The following is a 24694-nucleotide window of genomic DNA, read 5'->3' as shown; positions in this document are numbered from 1 at the left end:
AAATGATAGGATACTGAAAGAGGTACTCCCCAGGTCAAGTTGGTGATGGACAGGGAGGCCTGGCGTGCTGCGATTCATGGGGTCGCAAAGAGTCGGACACGACTGAGCGACTGAACTGAACTGAACTGAACTGATCTGTGGTATACAGTAGGACCTTGTTGCTTAACCAGGGATTCTCCTGGTGGCTCAGACAGTAAAGAATCTGCCTGCAATGCAGGAGATCCAGCTTCAGTCCCTGGGTTGCGAAGATCTCCTGGAGAAGGAAATGGCTACCCACTCCAGTATTTTTGCCTGGAGAATCCCATGGACAGAGGAGCTTAGTGGGCTACAGTCCATGGGGTCATAAAGAGCTGGACACAACTGAGCAACTAACAATTTCACTTTCATACATTCAATTAAAAATACATGACATTAATGATACTGACATTTCCTAAGCACTTATTATGTATCAGCCCATATGCTGAGATGTTGCCTGTATATTATTAGCTCACTGAATCCTCCCTCACACCTGGCAAAGCCAACTCTTACCCACATATTACAGAGGAGAAATGAAAGCCCAGAGAAGCTAAGTAACGTGCCCATAGACACAAAACCAGTAAGCAGCAGACCTAGAATGTTAGTTTTGTCGTTAGTGTTCAACCACTAAGTCACATCCAACTCTCTGCGACGCCATGGACTGCAGCACACCAGGCTTCCCTGTCCTTCACTATCTCTAGGAGTTTGCTCAAATTCATGTCCATTGAGTCAGTGAGGCTGTCTAACCATCTCATCCTTTGTCATGCCCCCTTATCCTTTAGCCTTCACTCTTTCCCAGCATCAAGGTCTTTTCCAAAGAGTTGACTCTTCCCATGAGGTGGCCAAAGTATTGCAGCTTCAGCTTCAGCATCAGTCCTTCCAGTGAATATTCAGAGTTGATTTCCTTCAGGATTGAATATTAGCTTAGGCCTGTACAATTCCAGAATCCGAGCTCTTGACAACTGCTTCCTATGGAGCTGTACATAGAAATTCCTGATGTGCAGAAAAAGAAAGGAATTCTACCAACCAGAAATCATTACTCTTATTTTTACACATAACTTTCAAAATGTTCACGCATATTTGTAAATTTTATACAAATGCATACTACTTTTAGCAGAAGTTCTGTTTACGTATAAATAACATACTCTTTTTAACTTGATTCCTTTCAGTGAACAACATATTGTAAGCATCTCTCCAGAAGGTCAAATACGCTGTTCAAAATCATTTTTAATGGCTACAAACTATTTCCTTTGGATAAGACTTGCCCATGTTGTTATGTTTCCAATTTTCATAATGAAAAACATTATTAAGAACATCTTTATCTTCATCACATTTAAGCACTAGTTCCATCGTTTCCTTGGGATACACTCCCATAAGCAGACTCGCTGGGCCAAAGGGAAGGGCATTTATAAAGACTCTGGATACAAATTCAGTATCCCCATTACTGTCCTCCTTATCCCCAGACATTCCTGCCTCTGATCCATTTATTGTCAAGGCCAGAGGAGTCACCTTCATGGCCAATTTTGCTCATATCATCCCTGTTCAGGAATCATCGGCAACTGCTCCTTGCCTGGAAACCAAGAGAAGCCTCTGCAGTGCCCAGTTCTTTTTTCAAAATGTGATATATATAGTCTTATTTTATTTGGCTCTACCAGGTCTTAGTTGCAGGACAGGATTTCAGTTGCTACATGGCTGCAGTTCCCTGACTAGGGATCAAAGCTGGGCCCCTGCACTGGGAGCACCGGGTCTTAACCATTGGGCCGCCAGGGAAGTCCGAGTACCTGGTTCTGAATCTGGGAGGCCCTGCCCCCTCTATCACAATCTATCAGAGGGAATCTCTCAGGCTACCTGACAGTTCCCCAGGCTGGACCAGTGCTAGGCTGATCACATTCCCTCCCATTCACAGCAACAGGAGAAACAGGGTTATCGTAAATGTGCTCCAGTTGGAAGGACAGCCCTTTCTTCTGCAGTCCATCTGTTTCCTTCTTGGGGAGCTCAGGGTCGCTCTTTCTTCCATGAAAGGATCAGTTCAGTTCAGTTGCTCAGTCGTGTCTGATTCTTTGCAACCCCATGGACTGTAGCACGCCAGGCTTCCCTGTCCATCACCAACTCCCAGAGTTCACTTAAACTCATGTCCATTGAGTCAGTGATGCCATCCAACCATCTCATCCTCTGTCATCCCCTTCTCCTGCCTTCAATCTTGCCCAGCATTGGGGTCTTTTCCAGTGAGTCAGTTCTTCACAATATGTGGCCAAAGTATTGAAGTTTCTTGGAGGGATAATACTAGTCAAAGGGAGTTGATCCTCTCCATGGTTCTACTTGTCAAGTTAAAATGTAGGTCATCAGCTTCCTCTGGGATTTCCCCTCATTTTTCTTTTTTTTTTAGTTGTGTTTTTTTTTTTTCTTAAACAACTTCACTGGGTGGAGAAAACAAAATGGGCAGCCCTGTAGTGGAAGGTGGGGAGAATGCCAGACCTACAGTCTAAAGTCTGACTTTCCATCTAGGCTGTTCTGAGATATTCTGTACAGAGAGGAAAGAAAATTCTCTGGGGAATTGCCCAGTCCCAACTCCCCCACACCCCTCAGCAACATTCCCCAACAGGAACCACCTCATCTAACCTCTGGGTGTCTCAGCCAGGGATTGTATGGCAAACACAAGACACAGGAAATTTCAGGAGCCCTGGAGGACCCCCTGGGCTGGAGATCCCTGGAAAGGACTTTACGGACGCTGTGTTTATTTTCTCTTATTGCCGTAACAGAAGACTACAGACTCGGTGTCTTGAAACACCATACGTTCATTTCTGGAGGCCAGGAGTCCTGACATCAAGGTGTTGGCAGGGCCGGGTTCCTTCCCGAGCCTCTAGGGGAGAATCTGTTTCCTTTTGGAAACTTCCTGCATTCCTTGGATCACGGTCTTTGCCCTCCATCTTCAAAGCCAGTAATGTCGCATCTTAAAATAGCTTCCTCTCCTTCTGCTCTGTCATGACGTCTCCTTCACTTATTCTGATCCTCCTGCCTCCCTCTTAGAAGGACCCTTGTGATTACAACGGGCCCAGCTACATAATCCAGGGTCATCTCCCCATCTCAGGATTCCTAACTTAGCCACTTCTACAAAGTCCCTTTTGCCATGACAAGGAATAGATGTACAAGCTCTGTGGGTATCTGGGGGGGCATTATCTGGCCTACCTCAACCTCCACCATCCTGTCTCCTTCAAGACTGGGCTTGGACCCCTGTGTAACTATTCACAACAGCCAAGATACAGGAACAACCTAAATCTCCACTGACGGAGGAGCAGAGAAAGAAAATGTGGTCTATATACCCAGCGGAACACTACTCAGCCATAAAGAAGAAGGAAACCATACCGTTTGCAGCAACATGGATGGACAGACAGATCATCATACCGGGTGAAGGAGGTCAGAAAGAGAAAGACAAATACCATATCTCACTTCTATGTAGCATCTACACTATGACCCAGATGAGCTCAGCTATGGAACAGGAACAGACTCACAGACACAGAACGGGCTTGTGAGAGGGGGAGGGGCTGCAGGACGCAGGGGTGGATTGGAAGTGTGGGATTGGCAAACGTGATGGATAAGCAACAGGTACTACTGTATATAGTCCTGTACAGGTCCTACAGGGAACTATATTCAACACTCTGTGCTAAACCATAATGGAAAAGGATATATAATATGTATAACTGAATCGCTTTGTTGTACAGCCGAACTTAACATCATAAAGCAACCATACTTCAATAAAATAAATTTTTTAAAAAGAAATGGGCTTGGGGAAAAATGATTTGACTACCAACCTATGTGCCAAACATAACAACGTTGAGGATGAAGAGATCCAAAGACCCCAGCTTTAAAAAGACGGTGAGACTGAGGCCAGAGAGGGGAAAGGAGTCCTTCGAGGTCAGGTGGGAAGATCTGGCAGAAGAACTAATTGACTACGTCATGCCAACAGTGGCCCCTGCTCTTGTTCATCATCGTAGCCTCCTGCCAACCTCAGTGTCTGGCCCATGGTGAGTGCTTAAGAAAAACTGTCCAAATGAGTGCATGAATAATCTTTATTTACTCATAACAAATCCTGTTAGAGCATACTGTTTGAGCAGTGTCAAGTCAGGACCGAAGTTTCATTTATCTTTCTATCCTATGCCCAGCATAATGCCAGGCATACAGTCAACACTCAGCAATTATTTGCTGGATGTGAAGCCTGTCTGATCCCCAGGCCCTCCATCACAGCATGCCGCTCGCTGCCCACCACTCAGAGAAACAGATCCAAAACGAGGCAGGAAACCAAAGGTGGTTATTCAGGGCATGCAGGGGAGTTGGCCACATTAAGGGAGAGCTGGCCAGATGGACAAAAGTGTGTCTCATTCCTCTTGAGGTGGAGGACAGGGCATTTTAAAAGCTCTGCCCTAAGTTCTGAACAAAGAAGGCCCTCAGGGGAGAGCACACTTGCATACACAGACACACTGATGCACAAAACTAGTCTGATTTCCTTCTTGCACTGAACAGATAATCCCCAAGCCACCTCCGGGCACTGACTATTACTGACCAGTCCCATCATTCCAGGGCTGGACCAGCTATCAAGATGCCCAGACAGGGATGGGGGCACGAAGGCCTTCTTTCCACCTGTCCTCCTTGCTGTCTGATTGTCCTCCCGCCCACCCATCCATCTACAGCTCCAGGCAGTGAGACAGAGATGGATGCCTTCTTGTCTTTCTGTGATGCTGGTCCACGGCTTTATTTTTCATTCCTGACACTTGCTGGAACATCATCACTCACCATCCCTAGGCTTCCAGGACACGGTGCTTTCAGCAGTGTGGTCATTTCAAGACATGCCTTTCAGCAGGACAGAGTGAGGTACCAGGACAAGGCAGGATACCTGGCATGTCTCCATGTGAGTTTGCCCACCAAGAGGGCTTGCTTAAGCCCCTGTCCATCTCCTTCCCTCACGTGGTCCAGGCAGGGTTGGCTCTGGATAAAAAGCCCTTCCCAGCATGATTTGACGTGGATGATGGTGGCAGTGCTGCTGTTGCTTCTGATGCTGGTGATGCTGGTGATGATGATGGTGGTGACGACGTTGATGGTAACGCCGATATTGATGACACTGAGGATGGTGGTGGTGGTGGTGGCGGTGGTGGAGATAGAAGTGGGTGATGAGCCTAGCAGCAGTTTCAATGCATTGAGCACTTATTATCTCACAGAGTTTAGCTCAGTCCCATTAACAGTTCCCTGTTAGAATTAAGGATCCCAAGACCTTGATGAAGGTCATACAACTCATAAGTGGTAGTTAATATCTGTACTAGTTTCCTGAGAGTGAAAGTATTAGTTGCTCAATCGTTTCCGACTCTTTGCAACCCCGTGGATTGTAGCCCACCAGGTTCCTCCGTCCATGGGATTCTCCAGGCAAGAATACTGGAGTGGGTTGCCATTCCCTTCTTCAGGGGATCTTCCCAATCCAGGGATCGAACCCCGGTCTCCTGCATTGCAGGCGGATTCTTTACCATCTGAGCCACTGGGGCAGCCCCACCAGTTACCTGAGGTCACTATTAATACAGTAAAAGATCACAAACTTGGTGACTTTAAACCACAGAAGTGTGTTCTTCCACATTCCTGGAGACTAGAAGTCCAACAACAAGGTGTCAGCAGCCCATGCTTTCTCTGAAGGCTCTCGAGGAGACTCTGCCCCATGCCGTCTTCCTCTTCACCTCTCCCGGTCCCAGTAATCCTTGGTGCTCCCTGACTTGCAGACACAGCATCCCTCCAATCCTGCCTCCATGTCACAGGACCGCCTCCCTGTGCATCTTCTCTCCTTATAAGGACATCAGTCACATGGGATTAAGGGCTCACTCTACTTCTGCATGACTTCATCCTGACTAATTACATCTTCAATTACCCTGTTACCAAAAAAGGTCACATTTTGAGGTTCTAGGAAGGACAAGAATTCTGTGAGGACCATGTTCCATCTAGAATGATGTCCCAATCCACATAATTGGCTATACCGTCTCCTAGAATGATGGTGACAATGATGATAAGGAGAGCTACCGTTGTTTTGATATTTATTAAGCACCTGATTCTGTTCTAGGCACTGAATATACATTGGCAGAAAAAAAAACATATAGCAACCTATAGCCTCCTATTTATTATCTCTGTTTTATAGATGAGAACTCAAGGGCTAGGAAGAGAAAGCAAACTTCCCAAGATCTTACAATGAGGAAGTTGCAGAGATGGGATTCAAACCTGGATCTGTCCAACCCCAGATCCAAGCTCTCAACCACGCATGAAGCTGCAGACATTTGACACTCGTTCCCCAGCCCCTCATTCCTGTTCCTGGAGGGGGAGGGAGGTTCGTGACTGGAGGTGGGCAGTTGCCAAACAGCTGGGCAGATGTGGGGTGCAGTCTCTCTGAGCAGGGCTTGCCGGCCCCAGGGATGGTTAAACCCATGACCTTGGCTCTTCTTGTGCTGTCCTGGAGCATGCAAGCCCCAGAAGCCTGGCCCGGAACCGTCTCTCTATAGGGAAGTTTTTTCCACTCGACAAGAGGAGGGTGTGGAGCCTCTGGGACATGAGGGTCACGCACGAGAAGAATCACCCCGCCCTTCACATGGGTGATGGATGGTCCAGCCCCTCACCCACTGTGTGCGTCCCAGTGGTCAAGGCCACAGTCAGGCACCAGAGGTCCAATCTCAGAAAGACCTCACGTCCAGGACTCTTCCCCAAGTCCTTCTAGAATAATGTCTAGAGTTCCATCTAGAATAATGTCCCAATCCACATAATTAGCTCCAAAGCCACATAATTGGCTATACTGAATCCCAGAATGATGGTGACAATGATGATAAGGACAGCTACCATTGTTTTGATATTTATTAAGCACCCGATTCTGTCCTAGGCACTTAATATACATTTGCTCAGAAAAAAAATCATATTGCAACCTATAGCTTCCTATTTATTATCTCTATTTTATAGATGAGAATTCAAGGGCTTAGGTGGGTAAAGCAAACTGCCCAAGGTCTTACAAAGAGGAAGCTGCAGAGATGCTTCCCCCCCTCCTCGAAAGCAGCACTTAGATCCTGGGGTCACTCTGGGTGTGCACACGGCCCCTCCTCCAACTGCAATGGCTCCACGCAGGGTCCCACCATCTGCCACCACGGTGGGCAAATCGTGTCCCCTCCCCGGGACTCAGTCCTTCCATGTCTAAAAGGCAGAGAAAAGGACCTCTAGCCTGCTAGGATTACAACAGTTCCTGAGCCCGGGGCTGGCTGAATGGACTCCCTTGAAGACACTGCTGAAGGCAGATGAGGCAGGGCAGGAAGCAACTGGTTCTGTCCAAAGAGCTAAAGAAGCCCCAGAACCTCAGAACCTTCCTCGGCTTCCTCCTTGGCATCCAGGAGTCTAGAATCCGTGTCTCCTGAGAGCCTCCTGGGGCCCTGATCACATGATGGATTCAGGCTCTGCCTTGAGCGTCCACATCTGCCAGCCGCCCCATCTTCAGGGAGATGTTTGGATCTCCACTCCCGCCAGCCTCAGAGCCACCGTTTGTGCCGTCCCCTCTGCCCACTGTGCTACCCCTGGTTCTGTATGGACCCCCACTCCCCTGCCACCTACACCCAGGGCTTCCCTGGTGGCTCAGTTGGTAAAGAATCTGCCTGCAAGGCAGGAGACCCAGGTTTGACCTCTGGGTCGGGAAGATCCCCTGGAGAAGGAAATGACAACACACTTCAGTATTCTTGCTTGGGAAATCCCATGGACAGAGGAGCCTGGCGGGCTATAGTCCTTGGGGTCACAAACAGCCAGACATGACTTGGCGACTAAACCGCCACCACCACCCCCATACCCAGCCCTTCCCCATCTCAACTCAAAGGTCACTCCTGTCTCCTCACCTCTCAGAGCAGCCCAGGGATCTTTGTTACAGGGAACACCCAGTGGTTAATGGACTTGGGCCCTTCTCTGGGGGCCTGGCGGGACTGACTGAAGGTGCCACAGCCCAAACTGGCATCCTGCCTGGCCCATCCTTCCCGGGCAATCCCCTGGGAATCACATATGGAGCCAGTGAATTGTGAGTCTGTCAGGGATCCCTGGGGACCAAGTGGACAGAATGCACTCAGCCACCCCAGGCCTGCCAGGCAGGCAGCCTCCCCACTCTCAGACTCACTGCGTCCCCATCCTCCTGCTCCTCCTCCCGGAGGCATGCCCAGCCTGCTCCTCTCCCCACACCCCTGCCCTGCACAGTCATGCTGGACAGCTCAGGCAGGGACATGGCACTTTGATGAGGCACCCTCAGTGACAAGGACAAGCCTGTCGAAGGAGAGACACACCGGGGGGACAGGTCAGAGGGCTGGATTTTCTGCTCAGAGCAGAGACTGATTTATCTGTTTCGTGATGAGCAGTTTGTTAACAGCAGTGTCACTCCAGGATGACAGTATATACTGGTACGCACACACACACACACACACACACACACAAACACACACACACACAAACACAAACACACACACACACAAACACACACACACAAACAAACACACACACACAAACACACACACACACACACACACACACACACATTAGAGCATGCGGCAAGAAGCCAAGTCACCCCACCTCATGGGCAATTCTGCCTACTGAACACGTTCACTTTGCCTGCCTGCCTCCTGGCTCCTGCCCCGGTGGCTCAGTGGTAAAGAATCCACCTGCCGATGCAGGAGACACCGGTTTGATCTCTGGGTCGGGAAGATCCCCTGGAGAAAGAATTGACAACCCACTCCAGTATTCTTGCCTGGGAAATCCCACGGACAGAGAGGAGCCTGGTGGGCTCTAGTCCATGGGGTTGCAAAAGAGTCAGACATGACTGAGCAACTAAACAACGACAAGAATCCTGGCTGCTGACCAGCTAAAACCACCTCTTCCCTGCGGAAAGCTGGCAGGACACCTGGCAACCCAGAGAAGATGCTCAAACTCACCCTCAATCAATCATACGCAAATTAAAACAGGTCACCACTTCTCACCTATTGGATTAGCAAAAGCAGGAAGAGTAATGCCCCTGGATGCCAACAAGGCTGGGAAAAGCAGTGTCATACTCTCTAGGTAAGAGGGCAAGATGGTACAGCATTTTTGGAGGACAGTTTGCTGATATCTATTAAAGTTAAAAATGTTCACATGCTTTAACAATGGCGATTGCAGTTCTGAGAATCTATCCAACAGCTATGCTTTTGCAAATGTGCGTGTGTATTGTAAAGAAACTCAAAACAACCTATTTTCCACAATATGAGAATGGCTGGATAAGTCAAGAGAAGATACATGAAGATCTCTCCATGTGGACACAGTTGGGGGGGGGGGGGAGAACTGGAAGACTGGGACGGACATAGGCGCACTGCCAGTTAGCTGGTGGGGACCTCCTGCAGAGAGCAAGGGGCTCAGCTTGGTGCCCTGTGGTGACCTGGAGGGGTGGGACGGGGGAATGGGTGTGGGAGGGAGGTCTAAAGGGAGAGGATATAGGTATATTTATAGCTTATTCACTTCATTGTGCAGCGGAAACTAACACAGCATGTAAAGCAACTATACCCCAATTTTAAAATAATTAATTATTAATTTAAAAAATTAAGATCCTTCCTGTAACAGCTTCTGTAGTCAGGAAAACAATGGGGTGGATTATTATTTCCTAACATGAAAAGATACCCATGATATATTATGTGGGGCAGAAAATCAGTTTTCAAAACAGTATGCATAATATCATCCTATTTTTATGTAATAAAAAAATGAAGTGTACATATGTATGCAAGTGAATGACACACACACACACACACACACACACACACACACAGAGTCTGGAAACACACGCAGAGAGTCTGGAAGCACACAAAATATTAAAAGTGTTTACATTTCTTGAGAGTAGTGTTATTAGAACATTTAACAAGCATGTGTTAAATTTGTAATTTTTTGAGGAAACAATAATTTTAGTTATAATTACTGAAAGAGCTAAGCCTTGATGTCAAAATTTGACAAAGAGCACAAAGAAAGAATATCACTTACTGATCACACATATTGAAATGAGTGGAGAAGTCCCAAACAAGACACTGGCAAATAGAATCCAGCTGTATACCAAAAAATAATCCTTGCCTGGTCATGGTGGATTATTAAGCAAGGAATGTGGAAATGGTTAAGAAGGAAAGAATCACACCAAGAGGTCAACAGGCAAAAGATCTCACAAACATCTCAGCAAAGGCAGAAAATCATTGGCTAATATTGAGCACCCACCCTCATTTGGCTTTTTTTGTTTGTCAGATTTCAGTTCGGTGCTCAGCTGTATTTGACTCTTTTCGACCCTTTGAACTGTAGCCCACCAGGCTCCTCTGTCCATGGAATTTTTCAGGTAAGAACACCGGAGTGGTTGCCGTTTCCTCCTCCAGGGAATCTTCCCAACCCAGGGATCAAACCCACATGTCCTACGTCTCGTCCACTGCAGACAGATTCTTTACCCACTGAGCCATTGGGGCCTATTTGTCTGGGGGTGTTTTTTCTACCCTTGGTAAATTAAGAATGAGAGTATCTTCCTCCATCTGATGAAGAAAACTTTAAATCAAGAGCCAACAAGAAAGAATATAATAAAGACAAGACCCACTTCAGCCATCACTATTCCTTAACACTGTTCTGAAAGCTCTAGCTGCTAAATACTACAAAACATTCCAAATGAGTGAAAATTTTGATTGGAAAAAAGGAAATAATATTATAATTTGGACAGGGTGTGGTTGTCAACCTAGACAACTCAAGACATTACTCCCTCAAAAAAAATTAGAACTAGTCTTTTAAAAACCCTTTAGTAAGAAAGTTGGAAACAAAATAAATATATGAAAATAAATTGCTTTCCAACATACTAGCAATACTCATTTACAAAAAATGTAATGAAAAAAAGTCCTGGTCAAAATAGTCATACAAAACCCCGAATATTTACAGATGATCTTAAAAAGAAATGGGTGGAACCTATAAGGGAAAAAAACTACAAGTTTTCAATAAAGGAAATAAATATACAAAAAAAGAAAGAAACACGACGGAGCAGAGGTGAAGAATCCACCTGCCAGTGCAGGAGACACAAGAGTCCTGGGCTTAATCCCTGGGTGGGGAAGGTCCCCTGGAGAAGGAAATAGCAATCCGCTCCAGCATTCTGGCCTAGGAAATCCCATGGACAGAGGAGCCTGGCGGGCTGCAGTCCATGGGGTCACAACGAGTCAGATTCAACTGAGCGACCTAACACAACACACATACGGCACTCCTACATGGAAAAAATTAAAAATTTTTTAACAATAATTCTTCCCCAAATCAATCAATATTTAACACAATTCTGAGCAAAATCACAGCAGGAAATTTTGGGGGGAAGTTAGCTAAGTTTTTCTACTTTTCTTCTGAAAAGAATCATGTTCAAGAATATTTTTAAAATGAAGATGAATAAAAACGAATATGAAGGTCCCGGGCCAAGTAACTCTGGAAATGAGTTGTTGCATCTACAAGACGAAAGGCAAAAGAACGGTCCTCTTGTTAATAAAGTTGTTTTCCATGGGGCGCAAGTTAGCTATGCTAAAACCACCATAAAGCTGCACTGACACTGAACAGTTATGTCAGTGACGGTGGGTGGTGGATGAAGAGAGCCAGGGCAGTCACTGTCGGCGCGGGAGGTTATGGATAAGCAAGAGCAGGAGGTTAGCGGGATCCACGTGGTAATGAAAGAGAGTTGGAGGCTGCAGAATGAACTCGTTCAGCTTAATCTAGAGACAAATGGTAAATCCAGAAATAGCTGTAGGTGCATACACAAGTTACATACACAACATGTATCTCCGGCTTTGTCAGCTAAAGATACAGGAGCAGTGACAACCCAGTAGCAACAGGGACACCTCGCGCTCAGAGAAGCGAGAGATGTGTGTTCAGTCGTGTCCAGCTCTTTATGACCCCGTGGACTGTAGCCTGCCGGGCTCCTCTGCCCACGGAATTCTCCAGGCAAGAACACTGGAGTGGGTTGCCATTTTCTACTCCAGGGAATTTTCCCAACCCAGCCATTGAACCTACATCTCCTGTGTCTCCTGCACTGGCAGGCGAATTCTTTACCACTGTGCCACCTGGGAAGCATTGGTGTCTAATGCTGGCATCGAATACCATCTTTTAATAAACAGAACCAGGGTTCCTTGGAGAAACTGCTAATTCTAGAACTGGGGCAGGAAATATATGGGCCTGGAATAGCTTGTAGTGCCAGAAAGTAAGAAAGTAAGAAAATTTTTTAAAAAATAGCTCACAACAGTAAGTATATGTCAAAGGTACACACAGGCTTCTGATGATTAAAGTTGGAAAAATTTGAGCAACAAAATAAACCCAGCAGTATTGGATTACAACCCAAAGAATAAAACAATGAGTCCATACTGATACATACAAACGATCAAATAAACAAATAAATGGAGAGGACTCCACTCTCTCATGCAGAAGATTTCCAAACAGTTTTTGTAAATACTCCACACTCACGGAGGTGGGTTACAACTCCCTACTTCTTAAGTGTGGGCTGCATGTAGTGACTTTCTTCCAAAGAGGAGAGAACAGAAAGGGAGAAAGACAAGAGTAAGCTTCCATGAAGACATCCGACAGCCTCAGCCAGGTGATCAAGGCCCGTGTCAACAGTAATAAGTCTCACTGATAGCATGTACCCTTGACATGATGTGACCAGAACAGCCTTGTTCCTCTCTGATCTTCCTCCCATTACCCACTCTAACTGGAGGAAAACACCCAGCAAATTATGACGGAGGGACAAAACACCTGGGCAATACGCAACAAAGCTGTCAAGGGCATCAAAAACAAAGGCTGAGAAAGCATCACAATCAAGAAGCCTAAGGCGCATGGCAGGCACACGTAACACATGGTCCTGGATGGGATCCTGAGACAGACTAGGGGAGATTTGAGGGAATCCGAATAAAGAATGGACTGGAGTTAGCAATAATGTTTCAGTATTGGGTTGTTCAGTTCAGTCACTCAGTCGTGTCCAACTCTTTGTGACCCCATGGACTGCAGCACGCCAGGCTTCCCTGTCCATCACCAACTCCCAGAGTTTACTCAAACTCATGTCCATTGAGTCAGTGATGCCATCCAACCATCTCATCCTCTGTCGTCCCCTTCTCCTCCTGCCCTCACTTTTTCCCAGCATCAGTTGAGATAAATGCACCATCATAATGGAAGATGGTGATAATGGAGACAACTGGATGTCGGGTATATGGGGGCTGTTGTGCTATCTCTGCAATAATTCTGTAAATTTAAAACTGTTCTAAAATGTAAAGTTCATTAAAAATTTTAAACTGTCGGGACTTCCCTGGTGGTCTACTGGTTTAAGACTCTGCGCTCCCACTGCAGGGGTCACTGGTTTCATCCCTGGTCAGGGAACTAAGATCCTTCTGCACACTGTGGCAAAAAAGATAAAAATTAAAGTGGTCAGCTGTGAATGGATAAAGATGATACAGCATACATACACAACAGAAAATTATTTGACCACAAGAAAGAAAGAAATCTTGCTGTTTGGGACAACTTGGATGGACCTTGAGGGCATTATGCTAAGTGAAATGAGTCAGATAGAGAAAGATGGCATTATGCTAAGTGAAATGAGTCAGATAGAGAAAGACAAATACTGTATGATCTCACTTATATAGAGAATCTAAAAAAAAAAAAAAAAACCCACCAAAATTCATAGAAACAGAGAAAAGTGGTGGTTTCCAGGAGTCAGGGAGTAGCAGAAATAAGGAGATGTTAGTCAAAGGGTACAAACTTCCAGTTATGAGATGAATTCCCAATTCAATTCTGGGAATTGAATGCAGAACATAGTAATTATCACTAATAATACTGTATTATGTACTTGAATATTGCCAAGAAAGTAGATCACAAAAGTTCTCACCACAAAAAAGAAATGGCAATTATGTGACAAGTTGGAAGCATCAGCCAATGCTACGGAGGTTATCATTTTGCAATATACAAATGTATCCAATCAATACACTGGGCATTTTAAACTAACACAATATTATGTGTCAATTGCATTTCAATAAGGCTGGGGGTAAATTTTTTTTAAAGAATAGGAGGAAGGATTTGCCCCAATATAAACCCAAATAATGAATGCAGTGTCCCCCTGGCACAAGAACTGTCATACGACAGGACAGAATGGAAAGATAAAATAATTGATATAAAGTAATTTTGGATAAAGACAGGATCCAAATGAATGAAAAAGAAAGGAATATCTGATACAATGTACCCTAACCATTATCTTGTTCTAGAAGAATCACATCAAGATATTTTTTAATACCATATGCGTTTATTTGTTTTTTTTTAATCCCAGGTTTAAAAAGTAAACATAAAGAGAAAAAAAGAGAACAAATGAAAAAACCTAGAACATTTGCCTGACTGATTTTGTGATAAGAAAAAAACATATCTTTCTAAGACTGAAAGTAAAGAAATTTACAAAGGGGAAAAGTCACTAGATTTACTACATAAACATTTAAAACTCTAGAACATTAAGAACCACAAATATTAAAAGGCGAACAATCAGGAAAAATGCGACAACGTACAAAACCATACAACAAAAAGCAATAATATCATCAACATAAAGTCTTCATACTGACTGATAAGAAAACCACTAAGAATCTCAAACGGAAAAATGAGTAAAGGAAATGAAAATTTACAAAAGAAGAAATTCACACACACACACACACACACACAAATCTAGTGAACACTTGAGAACTTACTGAAACTCACTAGCAATTGAAATCAGTAGAGATCATTCTCCATCTTTAGAATTAAGGGGAGGTGGAATATTACCATCCGAATCCTTAGGGCTGGGGGATTGCCAGGTGGCACTAGAGGCGAGGAATCTGCCTGTCAGTGGAGGAATGTAAGAGACTTGGGTTCAGTCTCGGGGTTTGGAAGATCCCCTGAAATAGGAAGTGGCAACCCACTCTAGTGCTCTTGCTTAGAAAATTTAATGAAGCGAGGAGCCTGGCGGGCTACAGTCCATGGAGCCAAAAAGAGTCAGATGCGACTGAACACACACACACACAAAACAAAAACACAGTGCCGCTTTCCAGTTTATTAGCTGTCCAGGCTTCCTCAGTGGCTCAGTGGTAAAGAATCTGCTTGCCAATGCTGGAGACAAGGGTTTGATCCCTGGGTCATGAAGATTCCCTGGAGAAGGAAATGGCAACCCACTCCAGTATTCTTGCCTGGGAAATCCCATGGACAGAGGAGCCTGGCAGGTTACAGCCCATCGGGTTGCAAAGATTCAGACAAGATTGAGCATCTGAACACACACAGCACACTACGGTTGGGGGTGGCTGCTCTAAAACGGTCCCCTCGGATGCTTCTGGTAGAAGTTTAAACTTCCACAACATTTTGGAAAGCAATTTGAAGAGTTTCCCGTGCTCCTCACCACCACCCCCGAGTATGTTTATATAATGACCTAGGAATTCTGCTTCCAAAACTTTCATCCAATGAAAAAACCAATCAAAGATGCAGACAAAGATTTACACACCAGAGTGCTTTTTACGACATTGTAATAGAGAAAAACTGAAAACAACCTAAATTTCAGCCAAAAGAAAACCATTAGCAAAAGTCTAACTCTGCCATTTGGGAACATATCATTTTTTTTTTTCATTAAAAAAAAACATTTCCAAAGCATAGGTTCTGGTTTATCTTGAAGCATGTGCCACCCAGAACCACTTGAAACTTGCCTTGCCAAGTGTGGTCCCTGGGGTTTAATGTAGGGGCTTCCTTTAGGAAGACCCTCCCAGTACACAGCCCTGGGACCTGAGTGAGTGAGTGAGTGAAAGTCACTCAGTCGCTTCGGACTCTTTGCAACCCCGTGGGCTGTAGCCTATCAAGCTCCTCTGTCCATGGAATCCTCCAGGCCAGAATGCTGGAGTGGGTAGCCATTCCCTTCTCCAAGGGAATCTTCCCAACCCAGGGATCAAACCCAGGTCTCCCACATTGCAGGCAGATTCTTTACCGTCTGAGCCACCAGGGAAGCCCTGAACTGTCCGCTATAACCCCAATCTCTCAGCCCCACTTCCACCAAAGGGAATTCCACTGGCCAAGTCAAAAGACACAGCCTAACCTAAACCCCAGTTCCAATCCTTGCTCAGAAACACTCAGTGTCTGCTCAAAGCCCATAAAAGGAGATTTAAGAGTCCTCAGTTCCGCGGTCACAGTGAAATGGAGCAGGACACTATGGTCCTTGCCCCCGTGTCCTCTGCCTGCCTTTATTCTGTGGAAAAAGGTTAGTCAAAGAATAAGTTTAATCAGAGAAGTGTGAATATGCAGAAATAAGGGGAACCAGTCAAAGGAGACCGAATAATAATAATGTGCTCATCAAGGATAGTCGGAGACCTTTGGTTCCTTCTCAAAGTCTCTGGATAATTTTCTGAGCCATATCCTGGGAGCTGTCTTGTAGATATCGAAACCCCCACCAGGTGGAGAAGTTAACTACATGATGACCAGTCTGTAGCCATGACTCAAGCTGCCCCAATTCTGAGAATGTGCCTCCAAGAAATGGCAACAGACCAACCCTGGAACTGAAGATTAACCGCACCCAAAACAACCAAGATGATGCTGGTCAGACCACCGATGACCAGTTTCAAGATGACTGTCAGAGCCGACTGTGCTGTTTCTGCATGTAGCCCCTCCCTCTGTTTACAAAACTCTTCCCCAGTGACTGTCAGGTGGTGGTTGGGGGTGGAGGGGTGTCGACCTCTGGACGGACGTCCGCCCTCCCCCACCCAGTTGCCAGCATCTGAAATAAAGCAAACCTTTCTTTCCACCAACCCAGCCTGTTCATTGGCTTTTGAGCAGCAAGCAGCCAGACCCTACCTTTCACTAACAACAGCCTGGACCAATCTCACCTCTCCCGGCTGCCCCATCTCACCCCTCTTGCACCCAGGCTCCACATCCACAGACACCTGCCCCAACATGTCAACCACCACTCAGCGAGCTCCATGTGTTTAGGAAGACCTCCATCCCTCTGTATCCCTGGCACCTAGCATCCCCCAGCAGGTCAATTTCCCTTCTTCTTGCTCAGGTCCTGCTCCAATGCTTCTTCCTCAGAGAGCCTTTGATGAGTCCCCTCCCACACTAACCAACAATCAGGAGCCGTCAGGAGGGATACCTGCTACCCTCTGCCCATCTTGTCACGAGCAGGCTGCTGGCTCCTTGGCGTGAACCCTGCCTGCTTCACATTGAGAGCTTCACAAGACTGTGCATACAGCAAGGGCTCAATAAACACTGAGGTTCCCCCTCCACTGGACCTGGGGTGTCTGTAGGGAGCATGGTTTGGGAAGCAGAGATGGGAAAGGGGGATGGGATTTTTTTGCTTTGCAGAAGATGGAGTGAAGGTTAGAGGGTCACGCATGCACTCAGCATCCAGAGAGGAGAGCTTGGGAGTGGAACGAGGGCTTCAAGAAGACGATGGCCAGAGAGGGGACGGTGAAGACACTATGGAGCCCAGGACACCGTATCCACTTCCAACAGGCTGCTCTCCTGCCTGCCAGTGGAGCAAGCATTTGAGAGACAAATATGGGTCATTGTTGTTCAATCTTTCAGTCATGTGCAACTCCTTGTGACCGCATGGAACTGCAGCACACCAGGCTTCCCTGTCCTTCACCATCTCCCTGAGTCTGCTCAAACTCATGTTCACTGCATCAATCAGAAATTATGTCAGCCTGGCAGGTGGCTTTGGGGAAGTCCTGTCTGTGTCCAGAGCCTTAGTCTCTCCAACTGTAAGAGTAAGGGTGGATTAAATGGTCGCTAAGCCCTTTCAATGCATTATCTTTGGAAGCACAAAAATGACCCAGAAAGGGAATGAGAAAGTTAGGGGGACAGAGGATGAGCTGTTTGAGCTGAAGCCCCCAGAACACACCGCACACCCCATGATGTCACAATTCCCCTAACCTTGCTCTTTCCTGACTTCCAGGTGGGAGCCAAGCTTCTGCTGTTCCCAGAAATCTTTCTAGACCCCTGGCTTCTGGGCTGTGAGCTGCAGAGCTTTACAGAGCCCAGAGCTCCTGGATGCGGAGGGACTCCACACTCAGCCTGAGGGCTGTAAGAGATTATGTCACACCCACCCTTACCTGGCTTTTCAAAAATCTCTAATGATGCTGTGATTAATCAAGGAAAACAGGGCTTCTAACAGGGCTTCCTAGCTCATCCAGACTTGGGTGCATTTCCTCCTAACAAGAACACTTTGTAGTACAATTCTGCAAAAAACTCTGCTATTTTTAGTTTAGTTTTTGGCTTTAGAAAGCTATCCTTCTGAACAGGGAGGTGCCTAATGGAGAGATACGGCAAAACTGTGTAAAATTAATCATGGCATCTGAGTGGTGGGCAGACAGGTGTTCATGTATTTCTTTTTCTCCCTATGTTACTGTAAGTCTGAAGTTTTTCACCAAAAATGTTGGAGAACGAGCAGTCCTGCCACTTCCAAGGTTGGGAGCCTGAGCGCACAGCTCCCCAGCTGTTTGCCTTGAAACTGCCCACAGTGGGGTCTCCCAGGAGCCTTTCAAGGGCATGGCCTTAACCCTGAGCTGAAAGGTAGGGGGCGAGGTGCTGCCCGCAGGGGAGAGAGGGTTACGTGGGGGAAGGGGGGGTGCTGGCAGTGAGGGGTAGGTGGATGCCACCTGGCTGCTGTTTTTCTCTCGAGAACAGGTGAGGGGCAATATGCAGCGTTTGGCCCCCGAATCCCACGATGGGAGCAAAGTCTAAGAACTAACACAGGGCAAATCCAGCGGAGGCGCGCGCGGGCCAGGCCCTGGACACCAAGGCCCCAGTTCAACATCTCAGCGAGCCTGGGAGGTGGTTCTCACCCTGTGATGCTCCGGAAGGAAGGTTATTTGCTGAAGCCGCACAGTCGCACAGCGCGGCTTTTGAAGGTAGTGCGCTCGCCTCTGCATCACCCACCCGACCACGCGGGCGGGGAGGCGCGGGAGAAGGGGAGATCAGGTTCGGGTTGCGGGTAGGGGGCTGGGAGAGGACGCAGCGTCTGCGAGGCCTGCCCTAGGTGCAGAGCGGACGTGTGGAGAAGGCGCCCCTGCCGGGCCGCAGTGCGCCCCGCGGGCGTTCAGTGCGCCCCGGGCGCAGGGCGGGCGGGTGAGCGCACGGCGCCAGGGCGCCAGGCCGGGGGCGCGGGGGGCGCTACCTGGGTCGTGGAAGGGCACCAGCGCGTAGTTGGCGATGACCCGGCTGCCGCGGCTCAGGCTATGCTCCAGAATGCGCGAGGCGCCGTCCATCACCTGCATCAGGTCGTCCCACATGGAGCCGGTGACGTCGAAGACGATGGCCAGGGTGGCGCCCCCCGTGGTAAGGGGCAGCGCCGTCCCGGGCTCGCCGACCACCGCCGCCGTGGCCGCGGAGACCGCCAGCAGCAGCCGCAGGAGCGGCGCCCGGGGCCTCATGCTGAGCGCGGTCGAGGCGCTGCGGCTGCCGCGGTGGAGGCTCGCGGGTCCTGGGGAGCGCGACCGCCCTGGTGCACCCAGCGGCCACCCGACGAGCGCTGCAGCCGGCGCCTCGCTCCGTCGCGCCGCGGCCGGTGCGCTCGGGACCTGTGTTTGCGGCGGGGTCCCCCTGCTGGGAGCCCGAGGCGGGTCCTAGAGCCCACCCCGTTCAGGGTCACGGGCCCGCCTCCTCCGCTCCCCCCACCGTGACTCAAACTTTCCCGGCCCCACTGCTCCGCGGTCCAGACCCGAGGTTAGAGGAGGACGCGGGGCGGACGGCAGAAGGGAGCTGGGGCCCGGCCAAGGCGGCGAGGGATGGGGACGCGCGGAACCCACTGGACACCTGCGCCCCCCGCCGACCGCGCACCCCGCTGAGGGGGGCAGGAGCAGAGTGGGAACCGCGCGTCCCCTGCCCTGGAGGTCTGCCCACGGCCCTAGCTTTTGTGGCTCCCTGCACCCAATCCCCTAAAAACTCTCCGAGAGGCAGACACACACGCAAACACACACACGCACAAAATGCAACTCCCTTTCTTTCCACAGGGATGTGTGCTTCCCAGTTATTGTCTATTAGGACGGTTAATACAATCAACCCACAAAAGTTGAGCAGCAACTACGTTGCTAAGCCTTATCACATAGTTACTATTTCCTCAGGGGCTGGCTGCAACCCGAGAGGGAGGTCTTCAGTTCAGTTCAGTTCAGTCCCTGCTCAGTCGTGTCCGACTCTTTGCCACCCCATGAATTGCAGCACTCCAGGCAATGGCAACCCACTCCGGTACTCTTGCCTGGAAAATCCCATGGATGGAGGAGCCTGGTGGGCTGCAGTCCATGGGATCTCGAAGAGTCGGACAGGACTGAGAGACTTCACTTTCACTTTTCACTTGCATGCATTGGAGAAGGAAATGGCAACCCACTCCAGTGTTCTTGCCTGGAGAATCCCAGGGACCCGGGAGCCTGGTGGGCTGCCATCTATGGGGTCGCACAGAGTTGGACACGACTGAAGTGACTTAGCAGCAGCAGCAGCAGGCCTCCCTGTCCATCACCAACTCTCAAACTCACATCCATCGAGTCGGTGATGCCATCCAGCCATCTCATCCTCGGTCATCCCCTTCTCCTCCTGCCCCTAATCCCTCCCAGCATCAGAGTCTTTCCAATGAGTCAACTCTTCCCATGAGGTGGCCAAAGTACTGGAGTTTCAGCTTTAGCATCATTCCTTCCAAAGAACACCTAGGGCTGATCTCCTTTACAATGGACTGGTTAGATCTCCTTGCAGTCCAAGGAACTCTCAAGAGTCTTCTCCAACACCACAATTCAAAAGCATCAATTCTTCAGCGCTCAGCTTTCTTCACAGTCCAACTCTCACATCCATACGTTAACAGAACCCATTTTACAGATGAGTAAAGGGAAGCCCAGTCGTTTGCCCCAAAATCACTCAGCTCTCAAATAGCAGAGACTCGACTAGAAGGATCCCAAACCCCCTGGGCTCTGCTGCCTCTGCTAAGAGTTATAAGACACTGTCCATAGGTCATCTGATGACTCCAGGTGGTGGGGCTATCCCTCTGCCCACCAGTCTTGCTGCCTCCCACAGGAGGGTTCTGGGACACAAGTGAGATCCTCGTGGTGCTGTCTGGGTCCCTGTGGCCATCCTTTCCCAGACGGGGCTTCCTCCCACCACCTGGCGAGAATTGGGGCCCCACCACTGCTAACCCCATGCTGTGCTCTCACGGCTTCTTTCTATACCTCTCTCCTGACTGGCCCATGAGTCCTTTGAGGGCAGGAATGCATCTTGGTTCCCCAGATCAGCCTCCCCCACCCCAGTTCCCAGCCTGGTCTCTGGCTCATGGTGGGGATTCACTCAATATCAACTGACTAAATAAAGAAGGACTTCCCAGGTGGCTCAGTGGTAGAGAATCTGTCTGCCAATGCAGAAGATGCAGGCTCCATCCCTGGGTCAGGAAGATTCCCTGGAGAAGGAAACGGCCACCCACTCCAGTATCCTTCCCTGGGAAATCCCATGGACAGAGGACCCTGACGGGCTACAGTCCATGGGGTCATAAAAGAGTCAAACACCACTGCTGCTGCTAAGTCGCCTCAGTCGTGTCCGACTCTGTGTGACCCCATAGACGGCAGCCCACCAGGCTCCCCTGTCCCTGGGATTCTCCAGTCAAGAATGCTAGAGTGGGTTGCCATTTCTTTCTCCAATGCATGAAAGTGAAAAGTGAGAGTGAAGTCACTCCGCCGTGTTCAACTCTTAGAGACCCGATGGACTGCAGCCTACCCGATGGCTCCTCCATCCAAGGGATTCTCCAGGCAAGAATACTGGAGTGGGTTGCCATTGCCTTTTCCAACTTAGCAGCTAAACAATAAAATAAAGGAGAAACAGCTTTCGTGGGCCTGCCTGGTTTGTAGTGCCATGGGAGGGAGCCATAGTTCTCTCACTTTTCAGTGCCTCCCCTGAGAACATCATGCTCCCAGGACAGGCACAGGCAGCCCCACAGACCTGACGGAAGGTTCTGGTCTGTATGTGGGGCATGGTGGTAGACTTCTCCAGACCCTGCCCTTTTGGAGTGCTCAACCAGGAAGAAGCCCCCCTCCCCCACTTCTCCTTGTAACATCTCCTTGCCCCCTCCATCTCAGCTCAGACCCCAGCTCTGAGGTTACCTCAGCACCTTGCTCTGTGACCCCAGAGCCCCTGTCTGACCTCTTGTCCTAGCACTGCCTACCGGTATCACCAGTGTCGTCCCTGCTCCTCCCACCCCTACCGTGAGCTCCGTGGCAGCAGAGACCCTGAACCTGCACATGCTAGGCACCCAGGAAAGGTTTGACACCTAAATGGGCCAGTGGGTATCAGGGAGGCCCAGTGGCTGAGCGCTGGCCATGGGAAGGAAAGCGACACATATCCTCAGGGACTCAGTTCTAGACCAGGGCTAGACCAGGAGGACTCAGTTCTAGACCAGGGCTAGACCAGGGGGACTCAGTTCTAGACCAGGGCTAGACCAGGGGGACTCAGTTCTAGACCAGGGCTAGACCAGGGGGACTCAGTTCCAAACCAGGGCTAGACCAGGAGGACTCAGTTCTAAACTAGGCTAGACCAGGAGGACTTAGTTCTAGACTCTTTCATAAGAAGGACTAAGATCTGGGGAAAATGGTCCCTGGGGCGCTACCTGTCTCATGGGATGTGGTGGGAACCAAGAGTCTAGACCCAGATGACAACAGAACTCGTGGTCAAGCTCATGGGGGGTTGAGTCACCTGCACTTCTGAACACGGGCTCTTTAAATCTCCCTGGGCGAGGCTGTGGCTGGCTCCCGAGTCTGGGCAGGGCTGGGCCAGCTGTTGGAAGGAGAAGAGAGGCCCCAGCTGTGGGAAGGCAAAGGGGGACAGGAGCCAGGAGCCAGGCACGGCTCACAGGCGCTGACGTTCCAGGCCGCGTGCAGGGGGACTTTTGGGGACATACACGTCCCGTGGCCATTCACTCCACGTACACCGGCTGAGCCCAGGCTGGGCTTCCGGCACTCTGCTAGGCACTGCTGGGGGAGGGGGGGAAGACATACAGATGTGGGAGGCATGCCTCCTACCCTGGGGAGAAGAGCCGTGTAAACAAATCATTCTGAGTCAATGAGATAAGTGCTAATAGAGGAAGGATCGAGAGCTCTGGGAGCTCAGAGGAAGGAGTGGCTGAGCCTAGGGGGTCAGAGGAGGCCATGGGGACAGCCTGAGAAACCTTCAAGAACAGGAGGGAAGGGCACTCGAGGAGCAGGAACAGCATGTGCAAAGGCAGGAAAACGTGAGAGGCCCACTGCTAGCCCGTGCGGCTGGAGAGCAATGGCGGAGGAGAGGACAGAGGCCGGCTCGTGAAGGGCCTCACGTATCTTACAAAGGGCACATATGGGGGTCTCTGCAGAGGTCCTGGGAGCTGTTGAAGACAGCCCTTTGGGAAGCACCCTGCTCCAGTCTGCCTTTCAGAAAGGTCACAGCAGCCCAAGTTCAAAGCGTCTAGCTTGCAGATGCCAAGAAGCTGTAAGCCTTCTCCCCAGAGGAGCTGAGAGCAGACAGGAACCACAGAAAGCAAGATGCTTCTCAGGCAGATTGCCAGAACCGTGGGACCGTGGATCTGAGTCCCCAGATAGCCCAGTGACCTCGAGCAAGGAGGCTCTTGCCCTCTCTGGCTCTCATTTCCCTATTTTTAGGATTCTTGGAGGGGGGAGGGGACCGACAACATGACCTCCAGTGGTTCTTGCAGCCCCCCAACATCTAGAACCACTTCCAGGGTCCCTTGGAGACATAGGAAGGAGGCAAGGGAACTTGTCTGCAATCATCATAGCAAAGCCTCTCTCTCCCTTCCCTCTTACCATGGAAAGGAGCCTTTGGCAGGCACCAAGCATCCAGGATGGCCCCACTGAGCCCCTCCGGGTGCTCAGCACTCCCCAAGAATGTAACCGTGGTCACCCAAGTGGAAAGGCCTTACAGCACCGAGTGTGAGCACGGAAAGGCCAGAGAAAACATAACCAAACTCATCAATCAGCTTCTGTCCCACTACCTTGACTTTATTGGCCGCCTGGGAGCCCACATTTTTGAACTCAAGATAATCCACATTTTTCCCCTGTTTCCAGAAGGAGCGGTCTCAGTGGGGTTATTTGTTTCCTAGCATACCACATGTTTGCTCTGGAGAGCATCGTGGGTCTGGCCCATCCACTCGAGGAAGGCATGCGCTCTCACGGCTCCTCCCACCACTCTCAGCCTTGGCTTGGGAATCCAGGCCTGCCTACTGTGTCTACACTGGGATCCAAGACCAGCTGCAGGGCTCGATCAAAACCTGGGGCTCTAGACACTTGGTTGGTCCAAGAAAAGTGGCCCCTTCCCCACCCATGGGCCTTCCTTACCCTTCCTCACACCCCACTGCCTAAATGCATCCTGCTGCTGCTGCTAAGTCGCTTCAGTCGTGTCCAACTCTGTGCAACCCCATAGACGGCAGCCCACCAGGCTCCTCCGTCCCTGGAATTCTCCAGGCAAGAATACTGGAGTGGGTTGCCATTTCCTTCTCCAAATGCATCCTAGTCTCAGCCATATTAGAGCTTCCCTCATTCTCTCTCTCTCTCTCTCTTTTTTTTTTTAATGTGGACCATTTTAAAAGTCTTTATTAAATTTGTTACAATATTGCTCCTGTTTTATGTTTTTGCTTTTTCTGGCAGGAGGC

The 24694-nt window shown here is 49.1% G+C and overlaps 1 protein-coding gene across 1 annotated transcript in view; it reads right to left on the bottom strand.

The window, feature by feature from the left end:
• Positions 1–19463, bottom strand: part of HMCN2 (hemicentin 2) — a 174230-nt gene extending 154767 nt beyond the window's left edge. Inside the window, 1 exon segment of the mRNA XM_052647785.1 lies at positions 19208–19463. Within this exon segment, the coding sequence (XP_052503745.1) occupies positions 19208–19463 (256 nt within the window).
• Positions 19464–24694: the final 5231 nt, after the last annotated feature.

This window comes from Budorcas taxicolor, chromosome 11 (genome assembly GCF_023091745.1).
Source record: "Budorcas taxicolor isolate Tak-1 chromosome 11, Takin1.1, whole genome shotgun sequence".
Lineage (NCBI taxonomy): Eukaryota > Metazoa > Chordata > Mammalia > Artiodactyla > Bovidae > Budorcas > Budorcas taxicolor.
The sequence above is the reverse complement of the archived record's forward strand: the minus strand, read 5'-3'. Positions and strand labels throughout refer to the sequence as shown.